The 25,149-nt window shown below is 39.1% G+C and overlaps 1 protein-coding gene across 5 annotated transcripts; it reads right to left on the bottom strand.

The window, feature by feature from the left end:
- Nucleotides 1-12,071: 12,071 nt before the first annotated feature.
- Nucleotides 12,072-17,882, bottom strand: LOC114285167 (uncharacterized). 5 transcript variants are annotated; one of them, XR_014340427.1, is made up of 7 exons: nucleotides 17,549-17,882; nucleotides 17,151-17,454; nucleotides 16,458-16,564; nucleotides 15,738-15,893; nucleotides 14,801-14,901; nucleotides 14,560-14,668; nucleotides 12,072-12,396 (listed from the first exon to the last, which is right to left on the bottom strand). XR_014340427.1 is itself a non-coding variant. In XM_082887794.1 (7 exons), the coding sequence occupies exons 4-7, from the start codon at nucleotides 15,762-15,764 to the stop codon at nucleotides 12,272-12,274; spliced, it is 357 nt and encodes a 118-aa protein (XP_082743920.1). In that variant the 5' UTR covers nucleotides 15,765-15,893; nucleotides 16,458-16,564; nucleotides 17,151-17,454; nucleotides 17,549-17,882; the 3' UTR covers nucleotides 12,072-12,271. The 5 variants fall into 5 exon arrangements, 3 of the variants coding, with proteins under 3 accessions (XP_082743920.1, XP_082743918.1, XP_082743919.1); XM_082887794.1 differs by having other exon boundaries at nucleotides 15,743-15,893; XR_014340428.1 differs by lacking the exon at nucleotides 14,560-14,668.
- Between the last annotated feature and the right edge of the window lie 7,267 nt (nucleotides 17,883-25,149).

Consider the following 25,149-nt stretch of genomic DNA (forward strand, 5'->3'; position numbering starts at 1 on the left):
ACTGAGCAAATTTGTATGTCAAGAAGAGTATTCTTTAACAGTAGAGGGGAGGGCAGGACACTAGTTAAACTGGATTTAGAAATGAATTGAGGAGGTGGTGAACCTGCATGAACGGGTAATAGCACATCGAAGGAGCATGAGAGGCATCGCTCCCCCCGTTGTTGAAGCAGGTCTCCAAGAAAGGGCAGGGTAAAGAAGTCACCAAGCAAGGAAAGGCAACAACAAGGGAGCTCCGTGAAACGAAACCAACATGCCACCATGCCCGTTGAGTTTTTTGATTTTTGTTGGGAATAAACCGATGACAAGCGGATTCTATTGTCCGCAACCTAAATGTGGCAGTCAAGTTTACTCGACAAATTTTTCCGCTCGAAGTCCAACAATCAATGGTCGATCGGCCTAATTACGAAATTTTTCGTAAGGGCATCCACAGAACAGTAAAGGGAATATACACATTTTACAAAATCAAAATGCGCCTTCATGTCACACAAAGAGAGATAGAACAGAAAGACGGCCGAATTCAGAGCTTGGAACATCGTGCAGAAAAGGCCAAGAACGAGCTGAAAAAAGCTAAGGCTTCCGAAACGCAGATGGCGAGTCAAACAAGCCCGATTGTGACAGAAAGAGTAAACCACCGCCTTCTTGATCATGCCATTACCGATCATGATATGGTGAGCCTGTTCACCAGAGAAGCGAGAAGAACGAGGGCCTATGAACAAGGCTTTTTTGACGATCGAAAAATTGGTATTGAAAAGACTAGGCAAATGTTAGCTGATGATGTTTGCCGATGCGAAAATCATGGATTTAAGCATGGATGGATTAAGGCTCTATAGGCCGCGGGTGTCGATTCGGCGTCACCTCTATATCAGAATTACAATTTTCCCTTCGAAGCTTACTACGCCGAGAAAATCGACGATGAAGAGGGTGTTGAGCCGAAGAAGACTTAGACCTCAATACACATATTATTGTACTTTTGAATTTGTCAAAAGCAATGTATTTGTACTCCTTCAATGAAATAAATAAATATTTATTATATTGCTTTGTTTAATGTTTGTATCTACTTGTGACAATTGTATGTTAGTCCATGCCATTCTATTGCCAAATATAAAGGGCCTTCTGAATTTGGAGGATTAGTCGGCCGTTCGTGGTTATGCATGAAGGACGCTCTGAATTCAAAGTTTTTGTATTGGCCAATCGTGATATCCACGAAGGTTGCTCAGAATTCGGAGTCTTTGTATGGGCCAATCATGATATCCATGAAGGCCGCTCTGAATTCAGAGTCTTTGTATTGGCCAATCGTGATATCCACAAAGGGCGTTCCGAATTCAGAGTCTTTGTAGGGGCCAATCATGATATCCATGAAGGGTACTCCGAATTCAGAGGCTTATTCGGCCCAAACGTGATATCCACGAAGGGCACTCCGAATTCGAAGTTTTATTCGGCCCAAACGTGATATCCATGAAAGGCTCTCCGAATTCGGAGTCTTTGTATGCGCCAATCGTGATATCCATGAAGGGCGCTCCGAATTCGGAGTCTTTGTATGGGCCAATTGTGATATCCACAAAGGGCGCTCCGAATTCGAAGGCTTATTTGGCCCAATCGTGATATCCACGAAGGGCACTCCAAATTTAGAGTCTTATTCGGCCCAATTGTGATATCCATGAAGAGCACTCCGAATTCAGAGGCTTATTTAGCCCAAACGTGATATCCATGAAGGGCGCTTCAAATTTGGAGTCTTTGTATGGGCCAATCGTGATATCCACGAAGGGTGGTCCAAATTCAGAGGCTTATTCTGCTTAAACGTGATATCCACGAAGGGCGCTCTAAATTCAGAGGCTTATTCAGCGGGCACTCCGAATTTGGAGGCTTTTAAACCATTATTAACGAGACGACGTTAAAAAGGACATTGTATTGAGGAATTCGTAGATGTGTACACGTTAATATAGCAGCAAAAATTAGAAACAAACTAGCACGCCGTACAAGTTGGCTTAATGATAAAATTTACGCAGATGTGTGGAATTCCAGGGGCGTGGCAAACTTCTACCTGCCATGTCTGAAAGCCGATACGCCCCTATTCCGGCGATTGAATCAATCTGATAAGGGCCATCCCAGTTGGGGCCTAATTTACTGTCTGCCGGATTCTTAGTAACAGGAAGCACTTTCTTGAGGACCAATTCTCTAGGTGTATAATGATGCAACTATACGCGTTGGTTATATGACTTGGCAAGCTACTGCTGATACCGCGCCATGCATGCAAGAGCACGATCTCGGCATTCTTCAATCAGAGTCAGATCTAAGGCCAACATCATGTCATTACGGCCCATGTCAAAAACCTTGGATTTTAGGGTGGGTAGGCCGATCTCCAAGGGGGATAATTAGCTGGGTTCCAAAGCACAAAGTGAACGGCGTTTCCCTAGTAGATCGCCTTGGAGTAGTACGAGGAGCCCACAACACATTGGGCAATTCTTCAACCCACCTGCCTTTGGCTTTTTCCAACCGTTTCTTGATGCCGTCCAGGATCACTTTATTGGAAGCCTCAGCCAAGAGTTCATCAACTTTATCTGGATGAACACATTCCAAGTACAACCCAGAGAGAGATTTTTTGTAAAGTTTTCCCTGCGGATCCAGGTAGTATGGCAAGGCACAGTTTATGGGCTTCTTTCTTATCCGTTGGGAGCTATTCTGAGGAAAGGAATGCAGCTATAGGGTCCATCCAACTTGGTCCTAGTTCAATAATGTTAACCTGAACTGGTTTAGAATAGGAGATGCTCGGCTCTGGGATGAACCCTACTTCGATTGTTCGTTTGACTTCTGAGTTAATGGCGGAGGCTAGGCAAGCAAGGGCATCCGCATGTGTGTTTTAATCCTAGGTTATCTAATTCAATTCATGGTGGTCGAATTTCGTGAGCAAGGAATTCACCATTCTCATATAGGCGGCCATGCGGTCATTTTTAGCTGTATACTCCCCTTTTAACTAGTTAATAACTGATTTCGAGTCACAGAAAACAAGCAACTATCATGCACCAAGGTGAAGTGCGTTACGAAGGCCGATTAGCAATGCTTTGTATTCGGCCTCGTTATTTGATGCATCAAAGCCTAGTTTGATCGACTGTTTGATTATTGCCCATTCGGGAGTCATGATTACTATGCCTACCTCACTGCCACGTTGGTTGGATGATCCGTCACAGTACATCTGCCAAATGTCTCCAACATATATATTCCAGTTGAGTTTAGGTTACACTTGATCAGACTTGAAGTCGGTATGGCATCTCATGAACTCGGCTACAAAGTCGGCAAGCACTTGCCCCTTGATGGCGGTTCTAGGCAAAAACTGGATATCATATTGGCCGAGTTCCAAAGCCCATTTTAAGACTCGTCTTGATGCTTCCGCGTTACGGAGCGCTGTCTGGAGGGGATAGTCTGTTAATACCCCTATGGTGTGAGCCTAAAAATAGTGCATCAATTTTCTTGCAGCCACCACGAGAGCAAGGATGTGCTTTTCCAGTGGTAGATATCGCGTTTCAGCGTCGACCATAGCCTTACTTACATAGTAAATTGGTAACTGTTCCCCGAGTTCTTTTTTTAGTAGCGCGGCGCTAACCGCCTGGTGAAATACCGCCAGATACAAGATGAGTAGATCGCCTGCCGATGGAGTTGCCAAGAGTGGCACTGACCGGAGATAAGTTTTTAAGCCGTCCAGCGCGACCTGACACTCGGGAGTCCATTCAAATGCTTTGGCCTGTCGAAGTGTGTGAAAAAATTATCGGCAGCGATCTGAGGAACGACTGATAAACTTATTCAGGGCAGCGCCCATCCCCATCAACTTCTAAACTTCTTTGACCGAGGGAAGCCAAGTTCTAGAATTGTTATGATCTGCCTCAGGTTGGCCTCTATTCCGCGATGGTTCACAATATAGCCAAGAAACTTGCCAGATCCGATGCCGAAGGCACATTTCGAGGCGTTCAGTTTCATCTTGTACTTTTAGAGAATGCTGAAGGTCTCTTCTAAATCAGCTAGATGGTCGTGTTTTTCCTTGGACTTCACTACCATGTCATCGATGTATACTTCCATGGTGCGGTCGAGTTGTTCCTTCAACATAGCGGTAACCAGTCTCTGGTAAGTTGCCCCCGCATTCTTCAGTTCGAAGGGCATGACATTGTAGCAATAGGTTCCCTTTGGGGTGAGGAACACGGTCTTTTCTTGATCCTCCGGATGCATGACAATTTGGTGATAACCCTTGCAGGCATCCAAAAAGCTCATGCGCTGATGATGTGTCGTTGCATCCACAAGTAGGTTGATTTTGGGAAGAGGAAAACAATCCTTTGGACAGGCCCTGTTCAAATATATGAAATCGACACAAATGCGCCAAGATCCATTTTTCTTCTTTACAACCACGGTATTGGACAGCCATGTGGGCTAAGTGACTTCACGAATTGCCCCGACATCAAGTAATCTGTCAACTTCATCAATAATGGCCGATGCATGCTCCGTGGCTGATCGCCGACTTTTCTGAATGATTGGTTTGATTTTTGTATCGTTTAGGCCACGGCTGGGTCCACCCCCGGCATCTCGTACGGTGTCTATGCAAACACATCAAGGTTGCCAAGTAAGATGGACACCAGCTCACCTCTATTAACTTTGTTCAAGGAAATGCCAATCATGAAGAATCTATCAGGACTTCCATTGATTTCGATCCAATCAAGGTCTTCAGTTTCCTTTTCGCTGGGGATTGTCCCAATGTCCTCGAGGCTCTCTCAATCCGGTATTTCAATCGAGTTCACTTCTAGTTCCTTTGGTCTCTTTGCAGCAGCAGTAAGATAGCATGCCTGTGCCGATTTCTGAGAACCCCGAATTTGCTCAATGTCGTACTCAGTCGGAAAATAGAGGAGCTGATGGTAGGTTCTCGGCATAGCCTGCATGGTGTGCAACCAAGTCCTTCCCATGATTGGATTGTATGGTGATAGGAGTTTAACGACCATAAATTCCATGCCTACTAATCTGGTGCCCGCCCGTACTGGTAGTGTGATCTTTCCCAAAGGATACCCAATCAGCCGGTAGCAGATCCGAATCAGTGAAGCCGAGTTTGGCAATCATCTTGTAATACATTATTTCTGAGGTGCTTTCCTGATCGATGAGAACACACTCAATTGTGAATCTGTTCACGCGTAGCTCGACAACGAGGGGATCAGTATGGGGGAGAGTTACCCTATCTAGGTCAGTGTCATTGAAGCTTATCATACCAGTTTTGTGTGGCCGTTTGGCTGGTGTGATTGGCTTGGGCGGGATAGGTTGCAGCTGAACTGTATGTACCTCGGCTGACGATGGTAGGCTGTAGATCATGTGAATTACACCAAATAGAGGTGAATCAGGCCATACGCCTATTGCATTTGACAGATTGTTCTTTCGGACGTGTTGCACCAGCCGACCGTCTTGTACCAACTGCTCCAGGTGATCTTTCAGTGCGTAGCAGCTGTCAGTATCGTCGCTATGGTCCTTGTGATATTCGCACTACTTATCCCTTCTCCTTGTATCAGGGGGTCTGATCATCTTGGATGGCTACTTAAAAAACGGAAGATGTTGGACTTTGGGCAGGATCTTACTGTTTGGCTCTACCAATTCCATATACTTCTTATCCAAATGTCTTGAGCTCCTGTTATCCACTTGATATTGTTCATTTAAACGGTGTGAACATTGGCCGCTTGAATGGTGTGAATCACGCCAGTTGTCTCATTTAGTCCAAGTCCGAGGCTCGGGGCTCCTTGATGGCACGTCATTTATCAGCTGAACCAGACTAGATGAAGCCGATTTAACGGCTTTCTATCCGGCCTTGACGCGCAAGGCATCGTCTTCCACCTTACAGTATTCTTCTACTTTTTTCATTGGCACCCAGACTGTTTTGGGAGGCCGTCTGGTCAACGAACTGCACAGAGGACTATCAAGGTGTAATCCCATCTTAAAGGTAGTAATGGTCATGGAATCATTGCAGGCATCATCCACCAAGCTGAAACTTTCCCGATAGTGCGCTAAATACTCACGAAGGGCCTCTTCTGGTTTTATTTGCATTGCCCTGAGAGAGTTAGCTTGCTTTGGCTGAACTTCGTTGGTGATGAATCTTGCCCTGAAGGATTTTTGGAGTTGATGAAAGCTTCTTATTGACACCGGCTCCAGTTTATAGTACCATTTCACAGCCAACGATCCCAAGCTACTTGGAAACATTCGACACATGAGGGCTTCATCATCAGCATGCAACATCATTGCTTGTTTATAATGACGAATGTGGTCAATGGGATCTGATTTTCCGTCGTATAGGGTGAAGTTGGTGCTTTCAACTTTTTAGGCAGCACAGCCCTCGCAATGCGTCTTACGAAAAGGTCGTGCCTGTCCTCTTCATCTGAATCATCACTCCCCTTCCCTTGCCTATGTCCTACATATGGACTTCCTTCAGATGAGCTCGATATATCAACTCGCCCCTTCTTTCTGGGTTCTTAAGATGGTGAGTTGGAATTACTACCATTATCATGTTTCCGAAGTCGACGCCGTCGATTATCTTTCTTCTTTTTTGGGGATTGACCCCAGTCATGAAGTACAACCTATTGGGATTTGGCTAACTCCAGGGCCAATTCCTTACACAAGCACTCGTTCTCAGCCATCATATCTTTGAGACGCTGTTCATTTCATTTTGCTTGATCCATGATCGTCTGCACAATGTCTTGCACAGAAGTTGAGGGTAAGGTTTGAGCTACTGGGTCGAAGTTCAAGGCCCATCGCGCGGTGATATTCTTTGGTCCAAGCATGTTTCTTGGAGTAATGTCATTTCTTAGTGTAACATCGTCAGCAACTATCGGAGGATCATCTATCATGGCTATCATGGACGCACTTGAGTATTCCTACAGATAGCGCAAATTGTGGTGAAGTGGTTTGGAAATACTCCAGAATCCAGTTAAACATCCTTGATCCTCTGATTGCTACCTGAAAAATGGATGAACACTCTGGTCGGGGTTGTCGGAATTAGCACTCCAGGGAACATGTCAATATTCTCTCCAATTTACTTCTATCTCAAGTTATTTTCTATCTTTTTCACACATACCTCTCTTTGGCTGATCTTCTCCTTTTTATATTGCTCTCCTGGGGCCCACCCTTTCATTATCATATTTGGGACCCCCAAGTACATCAGAAATTATTCGGCATATTTGGCCCATGGGCTGGATTTTACTCGGCCTTGTTTTTGTTCAATAGGTTTGATCACACTTAGTTAGCCTTACCATCATTCTTGGCACTCTGTTTGAACCTCTTGAGCACGTCATTTATTCGGCCCCCACATTTGGGAAGTTGCTATTTTAGTAGGTTATTTTAGTTTTTAGCTATTTTAGTGGGCTAAAATTTTTGTGTTTGCGAAAATAGTTAAATTTTTTTGTAGTTGGATGTAATGTTTGTGAGAGAAAAAGTGAAATGATTATGGATTTGATGTGATATTTTGTCTTATTGGCTATTTTAGCCTATTTTATCATTTTGTGAATTTTAATCCAAAAAGCCAAAAAAAGCCTTTGCCAAACACCCTGATTATATACGTAAACTGCAAAGTCTTGCTTTTTATTTTATATTTTATTTTTAAGCTAGAAAAAAATGATACTCTGAGGTGTCATCATTGCATCCGTGGGCACAATCCCCAGCTTGATTTGACCAAACCCATAGAAAGGGACCCACTATCGAGGCACCAATGGAGCTCAATCACACGCCATAGACAAGCCCAGGTTTCGATTAGAGCATAGAGCGAGATTTTCGTAGAGAGCTAGCTACAAAGTAGCAAATTTGCCCCTCCCAATATTCAAATCTGGACCACGCCTGTGGAGAAGGATGCCTTCTCCACTAGGCCACCACCCTAGTGGTTGCAAGGTCTTGTTTAATTGTGTTGTTCATCTATCCACCTTGACTTGAAGTCCATAAATGGTCTTCTTATGATAGGATTTTTGAGTGTGAAGAAATTCTTCTTTATAAAGTGGTCCTGTTTGTTGTAGCTGTTAATCTGTTTGCTATAGCTGTTGGATTATAGATTTAAGTTGCTGAGTAGTGTTTGTTAAATAAGTTGTGAAGTAGCTTTTTCAATTAACTTTTATTTTTTATTATTTACTATTTGTCTGCATTTCTCATAAAAAATAATAATAATATTTTATAGTCCATTTGGGTTTTTTTCTCTATTTTTAAAAAACTAAAAAAAAAAAAAACTAAGAGTATAACCGTGAATTAATATGTCCACAGTAGAAGCTGATAATCAAAAGAAATGGGTGAGCAGTTTCTCAGAATCAACTTTTTTGACTTAAAATAAATTGTTAGAATCAGAAGCTGTTTGAAATAAGTTTAACCAAACAGTCCAAAACAACTTTTTAAAAGTCAGAAGCTATAAGTTGGCTCAAAAAAGCCCCACCAAACACCCCCAGTATATCCTGGGGAGTAAGTCTGGAATAGTAATACCTATTTGGTCTTGTTAAGGCCATACGAGAAATCTGTTGGGAAAAATAAGTCTTGTTAACAGATTGCATTTCCTGGAAACTATTCTAGATTTCAAAGATTTGTGATGGCATTAGGTTATCACGTTCTTCACTGTCTAAAGGAGAAGTAGGCTGTTGCTGAGAAAGCATATTAATCTGTTGACTGGAAGATCCTATGCAAATATTTTTCATTTTATTGATAATAGCGCCAATAAACTCATCATTCTGTTTAGGAGGTTTAAGCTTAAAGTTTGAAACCTCTAAAGGTGGTTTGATACTAACTAGTTATCTTTTTCTGGTTTAGAACTACTTTTTTGATGTTTAACTAATTCAGTAACTAATTCTTCAATTATGGTTAGTTGTTTTCCTATTGTTTGCAGGTGCAGTTTGGTATAATTATTTTGTTCGATGAGAGGAGTAAGGTTAGTAACTATAGACACCCCATTTTTGACCGTCCTCAAGACTTGGATGTCATCACTTATGCATTTGATGATTATGGTTGCATGTGTTCGTTTTGAGTGCTCGAAGTTCTCGGTGAAATGACCTGTCTTTGAGCCTTTAGACCTTGTCCTTTCCGTGCCTTGTTTTTGGATCAAAACTTGGTGCCTAGAACTTGTGGTGACCTGTCGGCCACCACCAGAGGCTGTTGGCCATGGCTTGTGCTTGCCGGCCATTGGTGTGGCCTGTCGGCCACCAGTCTCTTTTTCCAGATATTTGTTAACAGTTGTGCCAACTGTTAGCACAATTAGCTGCATCTCCCTACACATGTATGGTAGGATATTTCTAAGCTGAAGGCATGTTTTTCTATATATAGGGGGGTTGCTCCCCCATTTTGAAGGGCTAGAAAAAGTTAGAGCAAAAATCTCTCTCTCTAGATTTCTGTCTTTCTTACAATTTTGTGCCTAATTGCTTGTTTTCTCTATACTTTTGCATACACGTCCTAAATCAAATCCTCTTACCCTTGAGCTGAGGTTACTTGGGGTCTTCTTGGAGCTCTTGAAAGTAGTTTTAGCTTGGTTTTGTCCCTAGAATTCTCCTTTGCTTCAAGAGGTAGTTTACTTGCCTTTATTACTTTGTTTTGCAAGCTTGTTTTACCATCTTTTCTTGTTATTTTGGGGCTGGTTTTGAACTAAGAAAAACTCTATTTTTGTAGCCTAAAAGTGCTGGTTCGATCGTTTTTTTTAGTTAGGGAGTGGTTCACCCTTCTTGCTTATTAGTTTGTAAAGCTTTTGTGCCTTTATTCATCACTTTCAAATCGACTTTTTTGGGCCTTTTAACCACTGAATTTCAAAGGTATTTCAATGGCAAAAAAATTATTTTGAGGTCCAAATTTGGAGGGGTTAGCTTCCCCTCCTTGTGTCTGTTTGCATGCCTAGTTAGCTTTACATGTTAGCATGTTTTTCTAGCTTAACTTAGCCCAAATCCAGCATGTTTTAGCCTATAAAATAACCTCTTTTAGGTCTCTTTTGGGCTGGTTAGTTCGTTTGAGTCTTGTTTTACATGGTTGTAGTGTAACAATTTTCACTAGCTTAGTGTTTTAAGGCTTTAACCATTATTGGTGTGAGTTGATTGCATGTTTTAGTGTTTTTTCTACTTCATTTCAGCATTTATAATCTCTGCAATCTCCCTCATTTCTTCACCTTTTGGTTTTGCTTTGAAAGTGGTTTCAAACCACTTGTTTGCCTAAGTGTGAAATGAAGGTGCTACACCTAATGGTTTAATCCCTTAGGGGGTTCATTACCAGCAGTGTAATGCCTCTTTCATGCCCAAAGCAACTTGTGGTTTGAGCCCTCCTTCCATTAGAGGACACTTACCAAGGGACTTAATGGATTAATGAATGATTTGGTCATTAAAATGAGTAAACAAAATTGGCAAGTAAAAGAGGCAAGATAAGCATTATTTGTGTTGCATTGCATGTGTTTAAATCAGATGCTAATTTGAACATAAGGAAAATGGGATATTTTGTACTCAAAAATGATGAAATGTGTTACTTTCCTTAGTCTCCATTGCCCTTGATCATGCTTGATAAGGTGATGGTCTCTTTGGTCTCATTTTGCATTTATTGAAATTTGCACAATTGGTTTCACAAGCCGTCATGCAATAAAATTGCTTGATTGATGGTTTGTGAACCAAATTTTGTCCCTCCTTTGATTTTCCCATGAAAAGGAGAGGCAAAGTGTGCAAACAATCCTTGAGAAATACATTGTTTTGCTATGTTTTGCTTTCTGTTACAGCAAGGAAGTTCAAACCAGCAGTGGCCGACCGGCCACCATTGATAGCCGACCGGCCACCGTTGATAGTTGACCGGCTCCTTGTCGGCCATTAGTGAAATTTTTATAGTTTGTTGGTAAGGTGGAGCAGAGGTGTTCTAGAAATGGACAACTTTGTTGGCGTTCATATGTGCAAACAGAGGCTTTCGGCAGCAAGACAGTGGCTTTTCAGGTGAAAAGTCGAGCATGCATGCATCCCTCACTTCCGGGATTAGCTAATTAGTTTAATTAGAAATAGATCAAATACGTGTCGCAAGTAATTAGTTGTAACTAATTAAGTGTTGTACATAATTAGTTAGTTTAACTAGTTATTCGATTTTGGTTTGTAATAATTAGTTAACTAGAATAGTTAATTAATTCGGTTTGTAATAATTAGTTAGCTTAATTAGCGTAGCTAATTGGTTAGCTTATTCATTCGGATTAATTCGGTTTGTAATAATTAGTTAGTTTAATTAGCGTAGCTAGTTGGTTAGCTTATTCATTCGGACCCTCCTTCGCGAGGGCGTAATGTTGTAATAAGTGTGCGTGCATGTATATATATTTTCCAACCCCACGTCTTCTCCCTTTTATTTAATCTCTTTTGATGATTAGATTTGGAACATGTTTTAATTAGCATATCGCATGCTCGTATCTATTCATTCGTATTGCATGCACCGAGACTCGGTGCATCATTCAAACTGCATTGTCATTTTAATATCTTCTTTGAATACGTATTTAATCGCATGTTATTCAAATCAAATCATATACCATATTAGTAGCCGAGCCTATTCATTGCATATTGCATGTGTTGCATTAGACATCTTATATAGTTAGGAATCATGCATATTTTACTAACTCATGTTTTCCTAGCTTGGAGTACTCACTGCAACAAAAAAAAGGTTTTTACGACGCGCAATGCACGTCGTAAAAACCCTTCTACGACATGCAACGCGCGTCATATTATGACCAGTCATAGAAAGTCATTTTCAACGACATACTTCGTACGCTGTTAAAAACTATTTAACGACAGATTTTGTGTGTCGTCGTTACTTTTTCTACGACATGCTATAGTACGCCGTTAAAAACTATTTAATGGCAAATTTTGTGCGTCGTTGCTACTTTTTCTACGACAACTTTTGCACGCCGTTAATTGGTGAGACAAATGACGACGCTATTTGTGCACCGTAAAATGTATAATACGATGACTTATTATGCCTGTCGTAGAATATACAAAAAAAAAAAAATTTAGATTCAGAAGGGTTCTATTTGACCAATTTTGCACAATCTAACAAATATTACAAACAAGCCTCACAAAACGTCAATATCAACCACCAAAATATTGTTTGAAACATCAAAAAGAAACTATATCTATAAATCATAAACATTCAACAATTATCTACACATCCCAAATAGTCGAAAACTATATCGCTAAGTTCTAAATAGTACAAAAAGTTTCAACCATCCAAAACTATACACATCTAACTTTCTAAACATATCGACAACTATTAAAAGATTATCTAAAACTACTGACAACAGTTTCTATAGTAGTTGTAGCTGCAGTTGTAGCAAATCTACTTCACAGGGACGAGGGTGCCCAATGTATGTGTTAAGGCATCTAAACCCGCGGCAATAGCTGGAGCAACTAACCCTGTTGCATTTCTTGTCTGCATGACAAAGGAAACTTCACATAAATACAAAAACCAACGACTCAAAGACAAAAAATATTTCTTGAAGTATTAAGAAATGATTAAGAAATTTTAAAACATCACCAAAATATTTTCAAAATTAATAAGATAATTCAATGACCCCATAAAAGTAATATCATAATGAAAAATTAGCAAAAATTCAAGATCTCAATAATCTCAATGTATATGCAAATAAAATCCACATAAAACAAACCTTTTTTTTTTTTTCATACCTCAAATGAAGTTACCTCAAATAAAGTTACCTCTTTTGTTGCAATGTTTCTAGAGGGAAATGAGTAGGATTCTTCAAACAAACCATTAAGTTCGTACAGGAAAATATAATTTGCCATTAAATTGAGGTCATAAGAAGCTCAAGAGAAAAATTAAATTTAAAAAGAGGTAGAATTAGTCTACTTCAATGTAGCAACTACTTGGGACTTGCATAATTATGTTAAAGGATCTCTATGTATGATGTTTAATTCTATGAAGGGTCTTCGTAATATCTCATAGAAAGTTAGGGCTTGAAATACAAATTATTTCTTAAAAGCGTACCTTCATCAGTGAATAATGATGTCAAGATTGCCAAAGAAGCACATATACTAATACCTTCCCCAGAAACACACAAAACATAACGCAATAACTCAAGGCACAATATACATAACAAATTCAAAATAAGTGATAAAATAAAATTGTAAGAAGATAGTGATGGGCAGTATTCTTTTCTACTAAAGCGATATTGGACTGTAATATCAGTATTTTTTTTGGGGTCATTGCAACAACTATGCTTGCAACGCAGAGTATCCAGTTGGGCATCAATGATGTTGTAGCTGGCAGCATGGAAAGCATGTCCAATGTCCCTAAATACCTAGCGGAAGCAAGGTTTATGTCCCCATCTAGCTCAAAATAAATTTACTTTATATCTTCTCATCAAACTCAAGTTGAACTCTGTATTGGGCAGGATTCTTTCATTTTTCAAAGCAAATGATGGGATGCGTCCTATAGATAGAAATTTTACATAAAGAGATGAATTGTAAATTGCCAATCTCTTTCAATTCTGATTGTCAACAGGACAGTCAGATGATATATATATATATATATATATTTATATATAAACAGATTAATGCTGACTTTTGTCAACCTTGAATCATACTGGACCAATGGACTTTTTAGAAAAAAATGATTTTATAGATGTCTTGTAAGCATAAGAGGCTCATCAAACAGATTAACCTGATTTGGTAATGCTGCACTTTTTTTAGTTGAGTGGCAAGCTTTCTTTGGGGTTTAGCGTGTTGAATAAATTAATTTTTTCTTTGCATTTTTAAATTGATAACTCAAGGGAAATTTGGGAAACAAATGATCACGTTTTTCTAGATATCTGGGTTCTTAGTTGTGTTAGATTGAGCCACTGATGCTCCACCAGTACCTATATCGAATTCATATTGAACATCTTTTTGACATTACCACTCCATTAAGTCTTGTACAATAGCCATAAACTTTCTTTATTTTGTCATCAATATTTTGATCTGCCACAGCATAGCATTGTTTTAGGACATACATAAAGTTTTCAAATGGCTGACATATTGGTTTTAAACTTCATGGTCTTCGGTCATGCATATAAAATACAATCCACATGACATGTTGCTGTCTACTGTTATCTAATTTATTATTTAGTTTCATGTGCTATGTATTTCTGCAGATTCTGAACTTTCATTCTTGTTGATTTGAACATCTTTGAAATCATATCAAATTCTCAACCTCCACACTTTTTGAATACTTTTCAAAGTATTGCTTCTCTGATTGATTCCTTTTAGCTAATTCGTTATTAAAGACACTTGGATGATATTGGAATATTGGACTTTCTGATCTGCTATAATTGCCTCTATTGCTTCAATATCCTAGTTAGTCATATTGCTGAAGAACCTCCCATGTTGCAATTTGCGCTGAAATTTTTATTTAATTGCAAAGAACGGAGATCCTAAAATAATGTTACATATTATAGAAAGCAAACATTTTATATGCTATGCAAAACAAAATAACAAAAGTCCAACTGCTACATGGATCAATGTCATTCCCATGCCAGATCCTAATGTCTCTTGGTATAACTCTACAGGGAAAGACAGAGCAAATGAACATTACACTTACCATTATTGCAGCAAACTAGAAGTTTCCTCTCTCTTCTTAGGTTTATCTTTGCAAAATTAAACGCAGAAAGGAAATTTCTTAACAAAGAAAACTTGCCCAATTTTGAGTTCTGGCCAGAAATAAAGAGAAAAAATTCAGAAAATTAGCAAGACAATTACTAAAAGAGACCAATAAAAGGTTCCAACCTTTAAATAGTTAGATCCCTTAAGTCCCTAAATAATTGTGATAAAACATCACATACCACAATTGGTAGGTGTAAATATGCTTCGAGATTGTTAGCACTGATGGAGACTGATTCACTATCACAGTTCAATATGCAATTAACATCAGATACATCAGCAGCTGCATCAAGAATATAAACCAGAGTGAGGTAAGTGGAACAAAATAGAAAATTAATTTTTTTCCAAACATGCAAGGAAAAAAAAAAGGATAGCATAGAGATTTTTTTTAATATGAAAAGGAAAGGTGCAGCAATATGAGCACACAACCGCAACAAGATGACAATGTAGCAATGCAATTAGAGAATAATGCCATGAAGTAGGTATCGGATGAAGCTGTGCTGTGAGTTATGCGGCCTAATGCATGTTCTATGTGCTTCCATCAGTTAATTGTCTGCATATAACACATTCTTCCCTATTTAGACTGCACAAAAATATCAGACTTCGACTTACCTTCACAAAAAATGTTTTGGGAATATAGAGTAGTCATCATTAGATGAATACCACAAAATCCTCTCATCAAAAACTGAAAACTAGTAAGACCTGCTTCTTTGCTGCCAATAAACAAGATGGTTGAACCTCGAATTTGACATTTAGCCAACAATATGGTAGCTTTAGGCATCATAGCATCTGGCACTAGACAATAGATAGAGATTTTTAGGTAATCAATTGACTAAGATGTCAGTGTTGTACCAGTAAAATACCTCACTGGTGCTTCATCATTTGGATGCCCCATTTCATAGGGAAACCAAGTGTAGTTTTCATTATTCATTTTAGAAGCCAAACTACAACAATTACACCCTCTAAAGGTAGACTAGATTCAAATTGGTTATGTGCAACATTATTTCTGAATTTCAAAAAATAAAGAAAAAAATGAATTATCAAATAATTTCAAAAGGTAAATCCATTTAGTCCAGTAAACTATAAAAGCACCTCAAAGGAGCATAAGAATAGGCTAACCTCACCAATCCCCATAAAGGCACGCATGACAAGCAAGAAAAGAAGCCCAACTCTAGCAGCAATAGGTGTCAAAACTGTTGTAGCTGACCACCAGATCACTCCAAAACCCAATACTAGTTTCCCACCAATTTTATTTACCCAGATACCTCCAACAATCTATTTGCCAAAGAAATATAAACAAAATCCAGTTAGTAAAGAAGGGTGGCAAGAATTAAGTTTTGACATTTAATAAAAAAAAATTACATGTAAGGACAATATGTCATCAAGAGCAATAAAGAGTTGATCACTATTTCAAATGTACAATCACCAGTATGTGGATTACAATTTCAACCACTGGCTTAGATGATGACAGCCAGAGACATACAGATTCAAAATCATGACAGTTAATTGTTCCCAGATAAAAGGACCAAGACCCACTATAGCTGATAAACAAGAAGGGTCGTGTGAGTATGTGTGCGCGCGCTAGATATATCTGCATTGCAATTCTAAAAAGTCCAAGTATCAGGGTTGATACAACATATAAATGACATTTGAAGATCAGAAGCAATTGCCAGTTCTGAGTTAAGTGAGAAAAAAAAAAAAAAAAAAAAAAACAATTTTAAACCCCTTAGAACCATATATGTGGGTGGTGGAAGTTAGAAAAAGTACTTTTATGGAGTTTAACATAAATTCTAAAATTGCCTTTTCTAAAAAGCAAAAACTGCCAATGTTTGAGTCAACCTGAGTGAGGAGATAGCCCCAAAAAAAGAAGAGTGGATGAGACCAACTATTGCACTGTTCCAGTTAAACTCCTGTGACATTGGAAGTATTGCAATGCTCATATTCACCTAACAAGAAAATTTTAGAGCAGTTAGAATCTTAAAAAATGATTTCATCTTGGTCAAGAATTGTTCAATATAATAGAACTTCCTTGCAAGTTGCTACCACTTAGGAGGAGAAGAAATATTCACAGTGAAAGCTAAAAATTATTTATGAAAATATAGAAGAAAAAAAAGATTCAAGATTTGGTTTTTATAGACTATCCTCTGTTTCCCAATTACCAAATGGAGTAGTTACGGAAAATACTCAATTTTTACTGATTCCTCGTTTTGCTATTTGCTCATATTTAGGTCATTTGGAAATAATGAAGTAAAATCTCACTGGTATTGCCTAAATGCGAACAACTAATTGGCTTCGACTGGTGAAATATTTTATTTTTGGGTGAATAAGACATAAAATAGAATAGAAGAATTTACAAGTTTACAAGGGGCATGGCCCAGGCCCTACCCACACAACACAACACAACACAACACAACACAACAGCTAAGAAGCCACATGTAACGAAACCACTGAAGCAAAGCCACACAACAACAGCCAACAAAAAAAACATTTAAAACAAGGGGAAAAAAAATTTAACAAACTAACTAAAAAAACCTCCATTCAACCATCTTCATTGAGCATAGGCACCACACAGCAAACCGAACAAAATATTGTTCAAGAACCATGTCCAGTAGAAGATAGGGGTCTTGCACAAAATAACCAACAACAAAAAGAAAACTGCAACCAGCAAATGACAGAAACAAGCCACAAAAGGCCAATTCAACAAACACAGAGGCAGCACAGTGCAGAGACAGCCTAGATAGCATAGATACAGCAGCAGAGAAACCGTAGCTGTAGCCCTGTTCATCAACATCAGCCCAACGATTGGTGAAATTTAACAGTCCAGAATCTAATTCACCTATGAAAATGAAAACAAATAAACTCAACAAATCCAAATACTTGTGAAAAAAAAAAAGAATCAAACGAATAGAAGAGAGTATGGAGAGAGAGACCGATACGGTGATGAGGTTTGAGACCAGCCGTGGCCATCCTCTTTGCCAAAGCTTCTCGGTACTTCGCCATGTCGATTGGGTCGTCTTGTCGACTGGAAAAACTGCAGAGTAAGCGATTGATGGACGCATTTGAGGGATTTAGAGGAAAACAATTCGATGGTTCGAAATAGTGATGGGGCTTTTGATTTTGCTTTTGCCTTTGTTTCTCACTACAGAAAGAGCAATAATGGTGGAGCAAGGGTTATGGTCAGTCACTCTCCCTCTCTCTTTCTCTCTCACTCTCTCTCTTATGTGCCTTTTGATGAACCCTAGTTCTTTTGATTATAAAAAGCCCAAGAGGTAAATGTATTTGATTTATTTATTTTTAATGTGTTTTAGTGTTTGCCACGTAATTTGTTTTTTTTTTTAACTTTGGCGTCTATTTTTTTCATATTATTCACGTTATAAATTGTGCGTCGTGAAAGTGAAATATATTTAACGACTAGCATACATGTGTCGTGTATAGTTAATATATTAACAACATGCCATATGCATGTCATAGAAAACTTTATTATTTACGACTAACATTGCAAGTCGTAAAAAAAATCATCATTATTAGCATTCACGACCTATGCAACAAACACGTCGTGATTGGAAAATTATTTACGACATGCGAAAAAAGAAAGTCATAAAAGTGAGAAATCACGACTTGCATTTACTGTATGTCGTTGATATGAAGCTGTAAAAACTCGGTTTTGTTGCAGTGACTAGGTGAGTTTTTATACTTTAGCATACTTGCATAAGTGTAAATATTGCCATGATTAGCATGTTTTCCATGAGGCTATGTGCTTAAATGCTAAACTGTTTGAATGCTTGTGAATGAAGGTTTGTTGTTTGAATTTGAACAATTGAACGAATGTGCGTTTTAAGCCCACTTTGTTGAGTGACAAATCATGTTTTATGTCCATTATGTTTGGTGGCAAATTCGTATCTTTAAGCCCACTTGATGTGGCAAATTCAAACCATTTTCGCAAACAAACATAAGTTGAACTGTTCCAAATCAAGCAAACTAGTCTATACTTGCTTGTACACATCACATAGTAAAGCTAGTTTAATAACCAGAATAAGAACGCATAATGTTTATAAAATATCATATCATGATTAGTAAAGGCCGATCTTTGATCGGGCGAGCGGGGGTGCTCAATTTATGACCTTCCCCTCTTGTACCTAAGTTCCCAAGCCGAGGCAACTTTGGTGATGACGGACACGTGGCCTTTGACATAAGTCAGGGCTTTCTAAATTTTCCCAAAACAAAGAGAAAACAACAATGGGGGGAAAAGAAGGAAGGAAGAAGAAAAAGAGAAAAAAATCAAGGAAGAAAGAAAATGAACAAATAAAGAGAGTGAGTAAAAAAATATAGAAAAAGAGAAGGAAAGGAAAAGAAAAGAAGATTGTCCATTATGTTGTGTTCCTTTGTGTGAATTCATGATTTGTTGCTTTAATTCGTTCCGACATTTCGTAACACACGATATTGTATGTATGGTTCATACAGAGAAGTTCCAGATAAAATCATTTGTGCCACATTAAAATTATCATCCATTTTACATCCGGATTAAAACGTGGCGCATTGAGCCCATTGTTTTAACACATTGGCACTGTTTTGATTTCATGCATCATTGAGTAGAATCCATGTTTTGACTACTACCTATGCGTTTTGTTTGTTCTTAGTCAATTCACAATCTTTCCTCCTCTCGCATGTGATGCGTTAGGATTGCAAATCGGTTAAAAACATCGGGTGCGCTTGATGTTCACACCAATCTTTCCTCCTCTCGCGTGTGATGCGTTAGGATTGCAAATCGATTAAAAACGTCGGGTGCACCTGATGTTCACACCACCCTTCCTTCTCTCACGTGTGACTCGTTAGGATTGCAAATCGATTTAAAACTTTGAGTTCGCCTGATGTTCACACCACCCTTCCTCTTCTCACATGTGACACGTTAGGATTGTACCTTCGGTTAAAAACATTGAGTGCGCCTGATGTTCACACCATTCTTTCCTTCTCTTACATGTGACGCATTAGGATTGCAAATTGGTTAAAAATGTCGGGTGCGCCCGGTGTTCACACCGCCCTTCCTCTTCTCGCGTGTGACGTGTTAGGATTACAAATCGGTTAAAAACATTCGGGTGCACCCGATGTTCACACCACCGTTCTTCCTCTCGCATGTGACGCATTAGGATTGCACCTTCGGTTAAAAACATCGGGTGCGCTCGATGTTCACACCAGCTTTCTTCCTCTTGCGTGCGACGTGCTAGGATTGCACCTTTGGTTAAAAACATCAGGTGCGCCCGACGTTCACACCACCTTTCCTCCTTTCGCGTGTGATGTGTTAGGATTGCAAATCGGTTAAAAACATCAGGTGTGCCCGATGTTCACGCCACCTCTCCTCCTCTCGCGTGTGACACATTAGGATTGCACCTTCGGCTAAAAACATCGGGTGCACCTACGCATTAGGATCTCGGTTGAGACCTCGGGTGCGCCCAATGGTTATGTCACCCTTCACCTTTCCTACGCGATGCGTAGTTAGGCTTGCATAATTTTCTTACATCCTTTCTACATGAAATGTAGTTTGGCTCGTGTTTACCACATGAGGCGTGTTTATTTACTTACTTCTTTTCATGGTTAGAATTGTTGTACCTTGTTTCAGTTTGTTTAAATGTGGCATATTCTTTGCATTGTATTTGCATTCAAGTGTTTCATTGAATGGCCTCATTGCATGATCATAAGTTATGCTCTTGCATCTTATGTTTGCATTTTGCCCCTAAACTACATTGGTTTGGTTCCTTGCAAAGGGATACGTAGGCAGCTTGCGAGCGCAACCAATCTAATTTATATCTTGCTTTCTTGCCCAAGTCTTGCGGCCTTGTCAATTGGGTCGTCTCTAAGCTTTGACATTCACTCACGCCATTTCATGACTGCTCGAACTCTGTCAAAAAGGGGCAACTGTAGGCACCCTATTTTGACCGCCCGCAAGACTTAGGCACTTGGTTCAATACACTCGATAATGAAAGTTAAATTGTGTGCTTTGAATTCGCAGCGATTCGGATTCAGTCAGGCTTTTGAAATAACCTCAAATCTTTAACACTTACCTTTTTTGAACCTTTGAGTCTTATGTTTGGACCTTTTGCCACCCTGAGCTGAGCTGAGTTTGAACAAAAAAAAAATGGGGGAGGGCATCAAAGCCTGGTCGGGCATCAGTGATGGTCGGCTGGGCCTTGGTGGCGAGGAACACTGTTTTGGCAGGAGGCTGCCAGTTGTCCATTTTTGAGGATATTTATCACATTTTGAACTCAAATTCTATAAAAACGAGGTCCAGCCTCTGTCTTGAGGGTTGAACAAAATTTAGAAAGCCTATATACACCTTGAGAGTTCCTCTCTCCTCCTTCTTCTATAGAAAGCAACCTTTGAGCTAACCTAGCTCCCTTGTGTCATCTCCATACACCATACACAACCTTGTCTCACCATCTTAGGGCCTTGGTTGATGTTTGAGAAGCATAATTCAAACTCGAGAGTGGGTTGAGACTAAGTTTAGGTCACAAACAAAAAGCGTACTCCTTGGGAGGTATAAGCTTGTTATCTTCTCTCTTGCTTTCATTTCTTTCATTTGCTACATAATTCTTATTGTTTTGTATTATTTTGATCCTATTTGAAGTGTAAGTTTAGGTTTGAAGAGCTACCAAAAGGGTAGAAAGAGTTTGCTCTTTCTACACCTTTACCTATAGCCCAAACCATTACTTTTCCATTATCTTTCTTTGATATCTACACTTATTTTCAGAGTTTTAAAAGGGCTAAAAATCCTGTTTTGAGGTTTCAAAAGTACAGGGGTTAGCCACCCCTCCTTGTACTTGCTTGCTAGCCTTGATTCTTCTCTTTATTGTTTAGCTTTTTAGGCTCTTTTCATGCATTTTTTTAGCCTTTGTTTTTCATTTATTCATGGCTGTTTTAGGGCTGTTCTAACTTGTTCAATTAGTTTGAGCTTTGGTTAGTTCATTTGTTATCTCATAAGTTTGCATACATAACATGTTATATATTGTTATAAGCTTTTCTTCAATTTATTCCCATGTTTAAAAGTCTAATTTTAACAATCAATCCATCGTCTATTCATTCATTCGTGAGAATGATTTCAACCGATTGAGGTTGCTCAAAATATGTAAGAAAGACTTCTACCTAATGGCTTAATCTTTTAAGAGATTCATTGTCAATGGTATAGTCTGTCTGTCTGTCTCTCTCTCTCTCTCTCTCTCTCTCTCTCTCTCTCTCTCTCTCTCGTTTTTTTTTTTTGAAAAACTTCTCGTTTGACATTACTTGTTGTTTAGAGGATTTTAACATCACCATGGACAAATGGACTAAGAATGGCAAGGTTTCATAAAATTGGCTTTAAAACTTGGAACAACCTATATAAAGAAAATGGTTAGAATTGCTTCAACTTGGCCGGACGTTACACCAACTTCCTTATGTCAAGAGTTGTCACATGCTAATTCATGGCATTTTAATGATTCTTGAAGCGTTGCAACCTCTCTCTTTGAGCTCACTCCATGACAAGAGGGAGGGGTGGCCTTATTTATTGCATTCATTGATTTTTGCCCAAAATTGTATCCGAGATCATCAAGCAATCAATTTGCTCATTGACGGCTTTGGAATCAATTTCAACTTTCTCTCGAGGTTTTCCCATGACAGAGAAGGAAGATGGGACAAACAGAGCTTGAGAACACTCTGTCTGCACTGATTCACCTCAGAACACAAAAATAGAGTTTAGCACCAAATTGATGCACGGCCGGTCATCTGTAGACCTGGCCAGCCATCATTGATGCACGACTGGCCCTTAGTGTGTGGCCAATAGTGTAGTTTTATAGAAAACAAAGGCAATGGTTGAAGGTGAAACAGAGTTGACTTGGACAGACAGAGGAGCTCGCAAGCGTTGTGCAAGCAACCCTCATCCGTCTTCGCATACGCCTTTGTCGAATGCGTTTAATGTTTTCATTAGTGTTATAATTATTATAGTTGTAAATTAATCTTATTGTAATTAGTATTGTTGTAGCCATTGCTTAGTTAATTGGTATAGCTAGTTAAATTGTTGTAATAAAGTAGTAAATTAGCTTAGTTAAGTTAATTATTATTCATTCGCCCAGTTTTGTAATAGTTAGTTAATTCGAACTTTCGGACATTGATTTGCACCCTCCTGATTGAGGGATCAAATGTTGTAATAATGTGTATGTCTTCTAACCCCACGTCTTTCTCCTTTTTATTTATTCACTTACAATGGTTAGTATAGAGCATCACGTTTCTTTAGCATACTTCATGTTTTGCATCTATTTGACTTGCATGCATTTAGGTTCGGCTCACTATACTAACCAAATGTTTAAATTCATTGCTTGAATATATGCCTTATCACATGTCTTGAATGAAATCATATGTCATGTTCATAGCTGAGCCTATAAAATACATAATGTGTGTGTTGCATTAGCCATAATTGCATGATTAGGAATATGCATATTTTGCTAACTCTTTCACCTTTTTGGTTCGGAGTACTAGGTGAGCTTTTACTTCTTAGCATCTTGCATCAAGTGTTTGTGTTACCAAATCTACCATGCTTGCCATGAGGCTAAGTGGTTAAATGATATAATTGTTTAAATGCCTGTGGATGATGGCTAATTGCTTGAATTGGGGTAGTTTGATTAATGTTCCATTTTAAGCCCACTTTTTCAAGTGGCTAATTCACAAAACAATTTAGAAACAAAACATGAAATCAAATGTTCCAATTCTTGTAAATTAGTCTATATTTGTGTGTGCGTCACATTATAATGTTAGGCTAATAATCGGAACAAGAGCATATAATGTAAATAAGAAACACATCATGATTAGTAGAGGCCAATCTTTGATCGGGCGAGTGGGGTGCTCAATTCATGATCTTCCCCTCTCATACCTAAGTTCTTGAGCTAAGACACTTTGGTGATGAAAGACAAATGGCCTTTGGCAAGAGTCTTTGGTTTCCTAAATTTTCCAAAAATATTTAGGTGGTGACTTTGCAATCTGGTAAAGCAGTCCATTTTTGGCATTTGATTCAAATATCGATTTTCCAAAAAGAATTGTCGGATTTGGACTCTTTTGAGTTTTCATTGTTTCACATTGCACTTTGTGAAATCAGATTCAGAACCACAAGTGAAGTCCAAACTGTAGGGCTATTCGCTTTCCAAAAGGAACGCGGAAAGTTGAGCTACACTCAATGAAACAAAGAAAACAACAAACTATAAATTAACGGAGCAAATAACAAAATAATGGAACATATTATGAATTAATGGAACAAATTGCCAAAATAACGCAACAAAACAAACCAAGAACAAACTCCTTCATTCTCTTACTTGTTTTTCCTTTTTTTTTCTTCTCTATTATTTTCCTTTGCTCTTTTCCTTTGATATTGTTTTCTTTTTCCCCCTCACTAGTTTTTTTCTCTTCTCTTTTCCCTTCTTCTTTTTTTCCTCACTATTTTTCTCTTTTGTTTTCTTTTTTTTGTTTTTGTTTTCACTTTCTCCAAATTCAGATCGAGGCCCAATATGACAATAAAAAAAGTAAGAAAAATTGGGTTGCATTTGGGGGCCGGTCGGGCCTCAATGAAGCACGGCCGGGCTCCAATAGAGCCAGTCGGGTCGCGATAATGGCAGGGGCACATTCGGTAAAAGCCACGCCCATGGTTGGTTTAAATCAAACCCAACCCTTATTTTGTTCACACCCTAGGTCAAAAATCTCTCTCCTCTCTCTCTAAGCTTCCTCTCCCTCTAGATTTTCCCTATTTTTGCAAAAACCCTCAAACCCTTGCGAATTTTTTCATAAAACCCACTCACTCCTCTATGTTTTGAACCAAACAAAATTTTATTTGGTTGGGTTTTGTGGTTTCCCTTAGTTTTTCTTGGCTTTCTCACATACTTGTTCGGGTTTTACACACCTTCTCTTGTTTTTTCTTCTTTTTCTCTTTATTTTCTCTCTCCTAAGGTTTGGGAATTTTAGGGTTTTCACTTAATCTCACTTACCCACTCACCTTTTCATCATATTTTCTCGTTTTCTCTCTATGGCTAGTGGAGAGGTTCCCATCCCTGACCCCGTTGTGGATATTGGTGTTGTCCTTAGTAAGGACATAGAGGCTAAGGACGTTCTCCCTCCTGTTCTTGAGCCTGAGTTGCCGCCTCTTGTCGATAGGCCTTTTGATGCGGCCACCTACTGGCCCCGCATACGTGCTCCGACCCCCTGGCAGTATTTTGAGATTTGAGGGCCTTATCCCAGGGGTAAATGAGGACATCCTACTGCGGGAGCCCGTTGACCACTTGTCTGCCGACGCCTCCACGGTAAGCAATCTTTTCTTTGTTTTCCATATATTTTGAATCTCGTATGCAAATTATCCTTTAATGCCATGCAAACACTAATAACATTCCCCATCTACAGGTGATAGCCAGGAGGATTGGCAGCTATGGATCCATATCCGGCCCCCGGTATTGGTATGAGAGGTTTTCCACGTAGGGCCACACATTGGTCGATGCTGCCAGCTTCAGGCCTTTCTGTTTAGGGCACATAC

This window comes from Camellia sinensis, chromosome 9 (genome assembly GCF_055761805.1).
Source record: "Camellia sinensis isolate YWXY chromosome 9, ASM5576180v1, whole genome shotgun sequence".
Taxonomy (NCBI): domain Eukaryota; kingdom Viridiplantae; phylum Streptophyta; class Magnoliopsida; order Ericales; family Theaceae; genus Camellia; species Camellia sinensis.

Bases quoted from the DNA above. Each gene is read 5' to 3' on its own strand.
- LOC114285167 (XM_082887792.1), bottom strand. From the start codon at position 15,402: ATGATGCCTAAAGCTACCATATTGTTGGCTAAATGTCAAATTCGAGGT. The intron at 14,669-14,800 runs GTATGTGATGTT...ATTTCTGGCCAG, and splicing joins ATTTACACCTACCAATTGTG to AACTCAAAATTGGGCAAGTT. The intron at 12,397-14,559 runs GTAAGTGTAATG...TTTGTCATGCAG, and splicing joins TCTAGTTTGCTGCAATAATG to ACAAGAAATGCAACAGGGTT.